We start from the raw sequence: 13944 nt of genomic DNA, 5'->3' as shown, positions 1-13944 counted from the left end.
ACTGAAAGCTTCAGGAAGAAAGTTGAATTTTCATTCACTGTCCCAAAGTAGTTTCATTTGACCTGAACTTCTTTAACTCATGGCAATGGTATGTTCTTTCCTACCCGGGTCTCCCACATAGCTGTTAAACTGCATCATGGACATGGTAGAAAAAACACGGCGATCTCTCACCGTCCTGAGGCGATGTCAGGAAGCCGACCGGGAGGAACTGAATTACTGGATCCGTCGCTACAGTGATGCCGAGGACTTGAAAAAAGGCGGCAGCAGTACCAGTAGCCATTCCAGACAGCAGAGTCCTGTCAACCCAGATCCAGTTGCATTAGGTACCTTCTCTCTAGACGAGCATCTCCAATAGATACTTCTCTTTGGACTTTTCCTTCCTTTCTTTTCTTTCTTTTTCTCTCTCTTTCCCTCCCTCCCTCCCTCCTTCCTTCCTTCCTTTCTTCCTTGGGATATTTGGAGCCAGTGGCTCCTGCATGTAATCCTAGCTACTCAGGAGGCTGAGATCTGAGAATTCTACAATCTGGGAAGGAAAGTCCCTGCGTTTCTTATCTTTAAAACCACCAAAAAACATGAGGTGGAGCTGTGGCTCAGGTTGCAGAGTGCTAGCCTTGAGTGAAAAAAACCAGAAACAGTACCAGTTCAAGCCCTAAGACCGGCACACATGCATGCGCATACACGTACATACTTGCATGCACACTCACACATGCACACAGTACACAAGGAATTTAAGGACGATGAATGCTCTATATGACTATCTTCCTATACAATTTCTCTCAGGAAGACAGGCAGATTGGCAGAGAAAGAAATGGTCACTGAGCTCGAACTCATTCTGCAGATGAATGGAAAGGCAGAATAGTCAAGGTTGAGTCAGAGTTGAAATATGGAAATGTGTGCTTCTTCATAGTAGACCTGTTTGACCCTGCCTGAAACCTGCAAACACCCCAGGTCACAGAAGGTGCTGAAGGCTTCTCTACTTTTTGTTTTCTTATTTTTTTTATTTGTACATTTTTTTCTTTTTTCTTTTGGCAGTCCTGGAGTTTGAAGTCAGGATATCTTTCAAGCATTCTATCACTTGAGGTACATGTGAAGCCTTTGTTGCTTTACTACTTTTCAGACAGATCTTAACACTTTGCCCTAGGCTGGCCCCAGACTACCATTCTTTTACCTCTACTTCCCATGTAGCTGAGGCTATAATCATAAACCATTATATCCAGCAGGCTTCTATACATCTGACAAAGTTTGTAGAGGATTTTTCCATGAGACACTAGTATTGTACAGCCCTCCACATATGTGAGTGTGTTTTTATTTATGTGCTGGTCCTGGGGATGGTGGTTTACCACTTGAGCCACATGTCTAGTCTAGCATTTTGCTGGTTAGTTTGTAAATGTAATCTTTTGGATTTTTTTAACTGGGCCTCAACTGGGTCTCAACCTCCTGAGGAACTAAGACTAAAACAAAAAGTCATGGACTCCTGGCAGTTTTCTAATTTTTGTTTTCAGATACAATTGCAGCTTATATTTAAAAGGAAAAATAAAAACCACCCCAAAATTCAAACCCTCTCTCTACTAATGACCTAAAAGCAGCATAGTTTGCTGGTAATCCTTGAAAATTGATAAGAAAGCTCTTTTCCAATGATTTGATCTAAGATTGCTTATTCATTCTAATTATATAGTTGGATTATTAATATAATGGTGCCATAGAAATTAAGTGTTAGTATTGTAATTCTGTTTACAATTGATCTTTGGGGATTGTGAGGTTGCAAATAGGGTATAATTCCTCAGATACTGAAATATAATTTCAACCTGAAAGACTTTTTCATGACTTGCAAACTTCTAAATAAATGAATAATAAATTCTGTTGTTCATCCTGGTGGTGTTCTCTGGGTATGAGTTGTCTGAGAAAACTTAGTAATGAATTATGTGACTCTGCAAGCATTCATCTTGTCTTGTACCTTTAGCTTGAAACTGTCAGATAAATCATATTAGATCAATCTTTCCTGAAAGAAAAAAAGCTAATGGAGATTAAGCATGTGACTGACAAGTTTTGGCAACATAGAGACAATGGATAAAAATTAAAAACTTGAAATATATGATCTATTATTATTTTATTAATTTTTTATTTTATTGTTATTGTTGTTTTCTTATTTTTATTATTCAAAATATTCCTAGCTAACAGTTTTATTTTCTTTGTGGATTTCTGGATTTCTCCTCATTTCTGAATGTGGAAAGCCCATTATCGCAATAACATGGAATGAAAATTTCCAAGGCAGTTAACTTATTCCACAGGCTCATTGTAAAGATTTTTATGTGAGTATGTGTGTGGTGGTCCAAGAGCATGAACTCAAGGCCTACACACTATCCCTGGGGATTTTTTGGCTCAAGTCTAGTGCTCTACCAAGTAAGCCATAGTTCTACTTCCGGCTTTTCAGAAGTTCATTGGAGATAAGAGTTCTAGCCTCAGCAAATTTCAAACCTCATTCCTCCTGAGTAGCTACATGTGCAACTGGCCACCAAACTAAAGGATGATTTTTTATTTTGTTTCTTTTTTTTTTTTTTTTGACAGTCCTGGGGCTTGAACTCAGGGCCTGAGCACTGTTTTGGGGCATTCTGCAGCTTGGGCCACAAGTACCATTTCTGGCTTTTCTGTGTATGTGGTACCAAAGAATCGAACCCAGGTCTTCAGGCATGTGAGGCAAGTACTCTATCACTAGGCCAAACTCCCAGCCCAAGAAGATTTTTAAAATCCAAGAGTATTTGTTAGATTATGTTAAGGTAAGAAATAAACCAGACTTAAATTTGATTTCAACCAATATTTACTTTAAGAAATCTATTTGAAGCAAAATATCATAAACATCATGATTTATTTTCTTGTCATGGACAAAAATTGATTAATCATGGCAAATGTACCCAGGAAGAAAAAAAAAAATGAAGGGGACATTTGTGACTATCTAATGTAGACAAACAATGAAGAGGCTTAAAGACAAAGGAAACTTTAGAAGTAAAAATGTGTAGCAGGAAGCTGGGTACAGTGGCTCATGCCTATAATCCTAGCTACTCAGGAGGCTGAGATCTGAGGATCAAGGTTCAAAGCCAGCCTGGGCACAAAAGAACCTGAGACTCTTATCTCCAATTAACCTCTAGAATATGGGAAGTGGGGCTTGGCTCAAGGGTAGGGCTGTAGCCTTGAGCTGAAGAACTTAGGGACAGCGCCCAGATCGAGTTCAAGCCCCGTGACGACCCCCCCTCCGCAAAAAAAAAAAAAATGTAGTTTGGCTTCTTCTGTGGTAATGTTGAATAAACTCTTAATTACTGATTGTCAAGTCAGGCTTTATGTTGAGCACTATGAAAGGAAAGGTATTCTGAATTGCTCACTATACTGGAAGGTCTATTGGAAGAGATGGAAAAGGGCATATACAATTGCAAGTTTTTAGTAAAATATTTTGTTTTCTTCTGTGTCCTTGCTCATTGATTTTGAAACGCTTAGTTTTCTGGAGCTAGGGCTATGGCTATCATTAAAAACACAGGTAGTTTATAATCCTGGACAATGATTATTTATATAAAGTACTTTCTAAGTCTTCCTTTCAAGCTTTGGAATTGAATATATCAATTATGCATAATGAAAAGATTAGAGATTACTGACTAATAACTCCAGTTTACTTTGTTTTTTTTTCCTGGTCTTGGATTATACTAGACTTATTTTATGGTTTCACTATGCATTTTCTTTCTGTTATTTTTATAAGTATTTACATACAATTTAATAGGATTAAAATTATTTAATGCTTTTGTTAAGGACATGTAAGATAGAAAGCTCTGAAAGCCACACCTCCATGACTGGAGTCTATTCATAGTTTTCTTTCTTTTATTTAAAATAGTATTTATTATAGATTTATGCATATATTTTATCTTTAAACTATCCACCCACTATGTGTGAAATGAGCATATTTTCCTTTATCATGTTGTATATGTCTATTATTCCTATTTTTTAATTTAAATATTTGATGTGAACTCAGAGGACATCAGTAAAAAGAGTAAAAATGAGTAAGCTTGTTTGCCAACCATTTTTCCATTACCTGAATCTTGTGAAACTGTTCTTAGGACTGGATATCCTATAGGTTTGACCATCTATCCTGCCCATTGATTCTAGTAGAGAAACTGAATCATTTACATGTGAAGGCTTCAGTCTATGTCAGTGACAGAATAAGTAGAGTTGGTGGCATTTCCTGTATGTGTCCTTTAAAAAAAATAGTCATATAATAGAGTTTTGATGAATAAGACTATTTTTAATTAACTTGCAAAGCAGTAGTCAAATGTTAACAAAAGTAGAGGCCTTTATTGTCAGTAGATGCATTCTGTGTTCTCACTCATATTGTTGGTTATTTTCAAGATACAGTCTTTCACACACTTTTTTTCCTAGGTTGGCCTCATGTCTTGACCTTTCTACTCTCAGTCTATCAGCTGTGAATATAGGCAAGAGCTACCAATACCTAGCTCCCTGAACTTGAAAAAAATATGAATACTGTGATGTTTAGAGTAAGAATTGGTGAATTTTACTTGTTATGTGTTTTTTTTTTCTTTAAAACTTTTTTCATCAATATCTATCACCATGGGGTGCTGTTTTATGTACACAATGTCCATTTATGAATACATTGCATCTTGATCAGAATCATCCCCTGCATCATCCACCCAGCTCCTGCCTCCCCCTTCACACAGCAGTCTCAGCAAGTTCTCTTATTCCATGTTCACACCCCTACATAAAGTTCTTTGACTATATTCACCATCTTTACCCATCTCTGTACATCTACCTGCTCCTACTAGTACCTACACGAAGAACGAAAACTTTTCAGATTCCCAGTACTTATTTTTGTATTAGTGTATGTCAATTTTAAAGGAGTTCACCATGGCAGCTCACACATGTATATATCATAGTTAAGTCATATGTATATATACATACATGCATATGCACATTCCTGTGTTTATTTGAATGTTTATATTTTAAGTCTAGAGAGAAAACATGTGGCTTTTATTCTTTTGAACCTGGCTTGCTAAATTTAAAGAGATAATTTCCAAATCTATTCTTGTATCCATTTCCTTGTCAGTGGTATAATTTCATTCATCTTTATGAAACATGTCTGCACACATATATATGTATGAATGGTGTTTTCTTGACTATTTATCAGTCGTAGACCATAGTTTTCTGAACTATTTCCATACGTTGGCTTTATGTATAGTGCTACATAATGAACATTGGTATTATGTACATCTACTATATCTTTTTGTTTCCTTTTGGAAAATGTTTAAGAGTCATATTGCTGAATTGTAGTATACTTTTAATTTTTTTCTGGTGAATCTTCCTACTGATTTCCATAGTGGTTGCCCTGGTTTATAATCCCACCAACAGTATTTAGGATTCCCTTTCCCCCAAATTCTCATCAGTTTTCATTGTTGTATTATTGATGATGACCATTCTAACTGAGGTAAAATAAAATCTCAGTGCCATTTTGATTTGCAGTTCTTTTATGGTTAGGCTTTGTACTACTTCTGAGAAGTGTCTGTTAGTTCATTTCTTCAGTTCTTAAACCACATGGATTCATCATGAATGCACTTTGTTTTTGAGCTTCATATATATTTTTGTTGTTAATTCCTCTGCTGACAAAGATTGCCCCCATCTGTAAACTATTGAAAGATGTCCAGGCTAGTGACTATATACTTATGTGCAGGTGTTTCTATTTAGCTTTATTCAAACCCACTTGTCAATGTGTACCGTTATTTGCTGAGCCACTAGATTTCTATTTAGGAAGCTCCTCTTTATACTGATAAGTTCTAATATTTTGCTCATTTTATTTTTCTGGTCTATTTTGAATTAATATTAGTATAGAGTGATACATAGGGATCCAGTTTCAGCCTTTTGCATGTGCATATCCAATTTCCCATCACCAAGTGAATATCTTTTCTCCAGACAGCATATATTTAGATGGCTTTTTTTTCAGAGATTTCTTTTGGTGCATTGTTTCATCCTGGCATCTTTTATTGGTTTGGAGATTTCTTTTTGTGCCAGTAGGGTTTGTTCTTGTACAAGAAAACTATATCAGATATTTTTGGTTTATTTTAAGTGGAAAGGAAAATTTATAAAACATTAGCAGTTCAGAAATTTGTTGGATTGGTTTATATATTTAAATTTGGTCTACATGGAAACTTCTGTGATTATCATAGTGGTGAATTATAGACTTTCTTCTTGCTATGCATATCCTGGGAGAGCTAGCATTAAGTTTAAAAGCACAAATTCTAGACAGATTTATCACTACATATATTTTATGACCTTTTGACATGATATGTTCTTTCTGTACTGTAGTTTCTTCATCTGTTAAATTAATATGGCCATAATACACAGCTTGTAGACATTACTGTGAGTATTATGTGAGCTATGAGAAAAGTTGGGGACTGGGGCTCAAATGGTACTACTGCATACCTAAGCCCTTGTTTGATCCCCAGTATGTCATCAGTCAGTCATGAATCAGTCGTGGGACAGTGCCTGACATATAGTAAGTATTATAATTATTTGTAATATGCAATCATGAAAAGAACTTGAAAGAGTAGCACATCTTAGTATACATTTTTATCTAGAAAAAGTTTTCAAGCAGTTATTTTAGGTGGGTACTTATTTAATGGTCAGAAAAAAATCTGTCTTTAGTAAATCTAGTGTTTTACTTCTAAGACCCTAATTCATAATACATGACTACAGAAAAAAATAGTTATTTGTTTCCTAGAGAAGTGTTAATCCATTTCTCTTATAAAAAAACTACAGATAAGTTCTCTAGATATCTCTGCAAAATTTGGAGCTTTATACAGTTGTACTGATTCCTTTAAATTACATCACAAAATTCATCTCATGACCATTCAACTGACTTCATCATGCAAATGCTTCCTATATTTAAAAAGTCTATTTTTTATTCTTTAATATTTGGTTTATAAAGACTTAGTTAAATATGCCCATCTTTTGAAAAAGGAGTTGGTACCTCTGAGGAAATTAACAATATTTCTTATTAAAGGTGGAAATTGTCATGCATTACTAGCTTCTAAATTGGATGTGGGCTCTGAGAAAATAGTACTGAGATCTCAGGATTTATTTTCTTTAAAAATAAAAATAAGTAGCATTTGTAGAGACAGCATCATTTGACTGTTCTTTTCTTTTCTTGGTGCTGAAGTAGATACTATCATGTTCACAGTCTCATTCTGCCCATTAGAAAGTGAAAGCTATACCTAGCTGCTTGCTGTCCTGGGTCATAAGAGGTCATTTGGATTCTCCAGGGGCTTTCAGCTCAACCTTCATGTATACTGATGGTGGCCCGTCATGTATCTAGTTTCCCATGGTCTCCATTCCGTCCTAAGTGTAGTGCATTATCCATGTCTTTCATATGCCATAGACCTTTTACATTTCTTATGACATTTCTCATCACTCTAAATTGTTCCACTCTCTTCATAGATTTTTTTTAAGTTAATGAGTTTGCCCTCCTCTTCTTCCCGCCTACTCCAAAGCAATTTGCATCTCTAAGCAAGCTAGATTTAATTTAGAAGGCCTTTCCTACAGCGTTGCCATCTTTAAGTAATTACAATGAATCTATATGTAATCTCACATTTAAACTAGATCTTGTGTATGCTCTCATGTCTCTCTTTCATGTAGAATAATATTTTCCCTTTAAAGTGCATTCTTTTTAAAATCTGGCTTATAGCGGTTGTACAGGGATGATTTCATTGTTGTATTTCCACATATTTACACTGTGTTTCAACTATTCATTTTTGTGAAAATGAATATTTTACAGGTAGTTAAGAATTAATAATTATAAATAAGTTCCTTTGTAGATCTCAATATGTTTTTACAAGTTTGTCTAAATTACCTTATATTCTAAAATAATAAAACTCCTTGGAAAATTGTCTCTTGTCATATCGACCAACCTAAAGATTATTAATTTTTTTCTTTTGAGCTCAGCCTTGCTTATATAGATGTTGATATTGGTACTGGTTAGTCAGGAGAGATAGTTACTCTAGTAATCATTTATTTTTGTAGCTATTAAAGGAAAAGTTCTAATGTTTATCAGATAATAGTTCTAATATTCTCAAGAGTATACCTCTAATGTTCACTCTGTTCTGTTCTTTAGAGCTGATGTTTATCAAGGACATAGTAAAAGAAATGAGAACATTACCAAATCTGTACATATAATTATTTGTCTTTACATGTGGCTCTTTTGCAAAAAGAATTAGAAAGTAGATTAGCAGAATTGAAAGCATTTTGCATCACTGGCATGGGAATTTCTGTTGGCTTCTAGGCCAGGTGTGATTTGGGTCTGTATGGATATGATGATGTTGCATTGAGAAACAGGGCCAAGATGAAAAACTGCATCATTTTCAGTATGATCCATGAACCCTCATGAATCCTGCTGCATAGCACATTGATGTTGGAAAGCTGGAAAGAATGACAAATGTTAAGGTCTGAGTCAAGTTTAAGGCTATAAAATTTGAATCCTTTGCTTCCAAGGACAAAGACAGTGATTGGTAACATGTAGAAATAATTTCCATTCCCAAGTAACTTATATTACAGAAATTAAGAAATTACTTGGTGTTCATTGTCTAACTGAGTGGTTTTTTTTCTTTAAACTTTTGTGCAGTTTGGTTAAGTGCTATGAGAATAATGGTTTGAGGGATTGTATACATCTTAGTTATTAGTAAAGAAAGAAGTCTATATCCATTCTGATTGGACAGCTTATTAAATGAAACAATAATAATGGAGTTAATACATAACAAGTAATGTCTAATTACAATTTTAGATGTTCTGTGCCAAGCAGGGAACATGATGGATCTCCTTAAATCTCAAAACAGCACTCTTCAATTCCATTAGGAGTGTCCAAACTTCACAGAGGAGGCTCTGGAAGTTAGAGGAGCCAATTTGCCCAGTGTCCCATTGAGAGTCATTGATGAATGCAGATTCAACTCCACTGGATTCTAGAACCATCTCTATGCTTTCTCTATGCTTTTCATAACTAGAAATTAATATTATTTATGCATCATCAACTTTGGACAAGTCAACATCTTTGGCTTTTTTAACAATGTTTGGGTATTTACTGAGAGAATTTTTAATGGATCTTTTTTTTTTTAGCCTGCTAAGTGAAAAGAAAAAGTATTCTGCTTTGGAGAAGGCAGGGTTTTGTTTTATTTTTCTCCCTGTTTTTAGGGTTTATTAATTGTAGGCTTTTTACCAATTTAGGCTTTCCTCAATTAAACAGTCTTAAATCAAAATCTCTTATTCTTAAAAGTTATTCTAAGCAAATTTAAAAATTTTTTAAGCAAATCTGTTTTAGATTTTAAAAAATTATTGTTATTGTAGAGGTGAAAAGTTCTATTTTGCTGTATCACCTGTGAAAATGTGAACCTATGAAGCTCATTGTAATTATTTTCTTATGGAAATAGTTACAGAGGTATGAGACATAATCTTGATGACCCCAATTAATTACATTGCATTTCCTTTAATTCACGTATGTATCAAATAGTTTTTATCTCACTTTCTTTAAGAATGAAAAGCACTTCAGATGAAATATCTCAGTTATTTTTTGTCATTGACTTTACAGAAATGATTGCATATACAAGAATACATGGGTATTTCCAGACTATCTAATAATTAAGTAGTCATGTGATTTTGATATAAACCTATTATATTTGGACTCATTTCCAAAACATACACAAACTTTTGAAAATATAGAATGAAGAGTTTGTTCATCCTTGATCAAGTTGTAGCAAGCTTTTAAGGTATAAATCTAGTACCATACAAAGATGTAGAGCGTTTAAAGCATTCAAATGCCATGCCATGAATATAGCTAAATTTATTGTGGTTTTTCTTTCTTTTTATTATTCTGCAGTTATTATATAACACCCAACAAATTGGACTGAATTCTTTTTGACTATCCACATATCATTAACCAAAATATTGTCTAAAACCTCTGTCTTGCTACTTGGCATTTTTTGAATATAGAGAAAATTACATACCTATTTTGGATTTTAACATGGGCTGAATGATTGTTATGGTCTATACAAATCCAGCTGATTATTTTCTTCTGAAAACATAATTGGGCACATAGGTTTTTATTGAAAATCTAACATGAAAGATGTTATTTGGAAACTTAGCATTCCTACATCAACTTTAAAATTCCAAAGCTTAATAAACATAACATTTCAAGTACAACTTCATTTCCTTTTCTGGAAGGCACATACCAGATTCTATTTGTTCAGCTGAATGTCTGAATTCATTCTGATAGGTCTTTCTTACTTCCGTCAATGTCCAATCCCTAACATCAAATTTGTGTGAAAACTTTCAGTGTTCAACGAGATTTTTTTCATAAGAAACAACATGTGAAATTTGGGTTAGCCCTCTTAAGTAGGGCTGTGAAAAGGTGGTAGAACCAGTATTCTGTGGAGATTGCATTACCCTAACAATTGGTTTCTTTAGCTACTAATTTGAATCTTTACAACAAAAGTACCAATTCTTCAACAATATAGAACATATATCTGTAAACTACCACAATGAGAGAACCCTGGGAAGGCTGTTCCCAAACATCCTGTTATGTAATGAAATAAAATTGCTCTGGATTTGAACATATGAAACATTTGGTCCAATGACCTTCTGTTTTCCTTGGGCTCTGATGACTGGCCTTGCTATTTTGGTGTGTTTTCTCAGGGAAACGTTTAGCTCTTTGAGAACTGCATTTTTGTGCTGAAGCCAGGAGACAGGGTATTGCTTGTTCAGCTCCGTGTGAGGACCTGGTCATGCTGATGTGCTTTTCCCTTCTCTCCACCCCTTCCCATCCTTTTCATAGATGCGCATCGGGAATTCCTTCACAGGCCTGCATCTGGATACGTGCCAGAGGAGATCTGGAAGAAAGCTGGTAAGAACTGTTTTAAAACATTAGTTTCGTGTGCTGGCAGCTGTGTGCAGTTGTTAATGCAGTGATGTGAAGAATGAGGAGGAAGGACTTTACTACTCACAACAACAGCAAAAACAAAACAAAAACAACAATAGCAATCCCCTCATTAATATTCTCAAACCAAGCCTGATTAAAACGTGAAATAGTTTTAGCATCTGCTAGTGTCATAATTGAAAGGCTGGCAATATTTCCTTTATTACTCTCCCCCTCCACCCCGTCCTGATTTTTGTTTGTTTGTTTTCAGGGGCTGTAATGGTTTCAGGCTGAAATTCGGCATAGGAGGCTTTTGCTTGCATGCAGTTTTCTTTTGATGGAAAAAAAAACTGCTTTAGGAATTTAATTGCACACTTTAGCAATTCCCTTTGCCTTCATTTAAAAAAAAAATGTCACATCATATCCAGTTCATTGTTAAGGAACTTCTTGAGGATATTTGAAGTTACAGTTAACCATGTTTTTTTGTTTTGTTTTGTTTAATGTTTCTTATTGCCTATCCTGGGGCTTGAACTCAGGGTCTGGGTACTGTCCCTGTTTTCTTTTGCACAAAACTAGCACTGTATGACTTGAGGCACAGTACCACTTTGACTTTTTCTGTTTATGTGGTATTGAGGAATCAAACCCAGGGCTTAATGCATGCTAGGCACGCACTCTGCCCTCAACTATTTTTTATTATTTAAACTAAATTTCATTGTAAAGGTGATGTACATAGGGGTTATAGTTACATAAGTCAAGTAATGAGTATATTTTTTTGTTCTGAACAGTGTTACTTCCTCCCTCATTTTCTCCCACTTTTTCCCCTCCTGGTTCCCCTCCCCCCACAGTTGTAAAGTTTATTTCCAACATAGTGGCCAGTGAGCATCACTGTTGAATTGGTCCCACTGTTTCTGATTTCCCTTCCCTTCTCCAAAGCAAATAAACTTACATAAAAAGGGTACAGAAAAAAACAGTGATATTAGGAATATCAACCAAGAGGAAAAACAAGAAAAACAAAAGAAATGACTGCAAACAGACCAATAAACAAAAAACATCAACTTTTATGATGTATCTTCTGTGCTAATTACTAGTCAAGAGTCAGACCTAAATTATTTTTAAAATTTTCAATGTTAGTTGTGCTAGACTTCTGCTTATATGTGTGCTGTCTGTGAAGTATTGCTCTCTAGGTTGTGTGCAGCATTTGAAACTCATGATGGCACAGCCGTTACATTGTTCTGATTGTGCTTAATATTCAGGTCTAGCGAAATCTAGAAAGAGAACAAGCTGAGCAAAAACTTATATAAATCCAGCTCAGCCTGTTTTAGAAGTTAAAGATGGCATTAAAAATGTTGTGGTTGTGGCTTTGAGCTGCTGTAATGCCAGCTGTTCAAACCATTTGTTTGTTTGAGTCGCAAAACTAGGGATTGCTTTTTTTCTGCAGAGTCAACTGGGCATAATGCTGGAAGGACCAATTTAAGAGCCGAGGGGAAGTTTGTTTTTTTTTTTTTTTTTTTTTTTTTTATTGTGTTTCTATAAAAGTTTCGCTTGGGGTTTTGATTTCACTTACCTGAGTTTATAATGTTAAGCTACTTGCTGAATCTTCGGTTTCTAGGGATCTTATTCATATATTTTACAGATTGTCAAAAGAGTACTGTTTGGGGGCAAATGACAAAATCTATCAAAATAGGACATTTTAATAGTACTCTAGGCTTGATAGCTTGGAATAACATCTAGAACATTCTCTCATGTATTTGATATACAAATCAGATCCATTCAACTCTAACATTGAACTATGTAGTATGTGACTCACCTGTCCTGTAGAGGTTCCTCAGTAGAATTTTTAATATCACTAATAATAGCAATCCTAATCACTTTTATTCAAGTGTTGTACAAAACATGGTGGGGAACCAACACCTAAAAAAAGAATTGCTACATCTTTCTGCCCATGTATTCCCCTCCATTTTCAAGCTGTCTGTACATCTTATTCTAATAAGAGGTACAAAGAATTTGCTGGTTTTATCTTTTTTTTTTTTTGATAGCAGAAGGATGACTTTTTAAACTGAGGGAAGGGTCTTTCTGTTTCCCTTAGTTACATGTATTTGAGTTAAATTCTTGTTCATCCTTATAGAAAACCTGACAGCCAGGTCTTGTATAATCCAAACTTCCCTGTGTTATTATCTGTTCAAGTCTTTGTTGGTCTTCTATTAAGTGAGAGCAGGATTTTTTCTGAATATATCACTTTTGTTGAAAAGTCAACCTGAATAGCTAAGCACAAAGGCAATCCTACCAGAAGTGGTAAGCAATTGGAAGCAGATTCAAAACTGTACTGTGCATTTTCCACTTAGTCATATTTATGTTGTCATCTGTTTAATCTATCATTATTTTTCTTCACTCTCTGTTCTATGGGCATCTGAATCCAATCCTGATGTGCTTTAGGCTTGAGGAACGTAGATGGTATAGAAAGAAAAAAAAAGAAAAATTTGCTTTTATATGTGTATATATCTTATGTAAGAACTGTTTGGGTTATTTTATAAAGGTATGTATCTATCACCTAGATTAGGTTTTCATTCTAAAAGATAATTTGGTGGTAGTACAGGTTACATTCTTTATTCTCACTCTGGTACCTACCCTAACTGGATGCATAAGAATAGTTTGGGAGTCATTTTCTTTTTATTAATAGTTGAGTATATTAAATTCCTAAAATATGATTGACAACTTTACATGGAGAATTCCAGTAATTAGTAATAGTTATCTAGAGAGACACCTTAAAAATTGTAACTAATAGAGGGATTACAGTTATATTCACCAGATAGAAGGTGCATTGCTTCACACACATTGATACCTTTTCTCAGGTTTTTTTGTCCCCATTTCCTTCCCCCACCCCTTCCCCTCATCTTGTTTTCACCTCTTCCCTTTCCTATTTCAAATAAACAATTAAATGTATATAGAATATACCACATAACAAGGTAAGATACTGTAACAGTATGAGAATAACCAAGGGACAA

The 13944-nt window shown here is 34.8% G+C and overlaps 1 protein-coding gene across 2 annotated transcripts in view; it reads left to right on the top strand.

Moving 5' to 3' along the window:
• The window catches only part of Runx1t1 (RUNX1 partner transcriptional co-repressor 1), a 140770-nt gene that overhangs the window by 108810 nt on the left and 18016 nt on the right, over positions 1-13944 (top strand). For both annotated transcript variants that reach the window (XM_090339053.1, XM_090339054.1), the window contains 2 exons: positions 122-323; positions 10862-10930. In XM_090339053.1, coding sequence (XP_090195179.1) covers positions 122-323; positions 10862-10930 — 271 coding nt within the window. The remainder of the gene's footprint in view (positions 1-121; positions 324-10861; positions 10931-13944) is intronic.

Source organism: Megascapheus bottae, chromosome 9 (assembly GCF_031878675.1).
Source record: "Megascapheus bottae isolate mThoBot1 chromosome 9, mThoBot2.hap1, whole genome shotgun sequence".
Lineage (NCBI taxonomy): Eukaryota > Metazoa > Chordata > Mammalia > Rodentia > Geomyidae > Megascapheus > Megascapheus bottae.
This window is presented reverse-complemented; position numbering and strand designations above follow the sequence as displayed.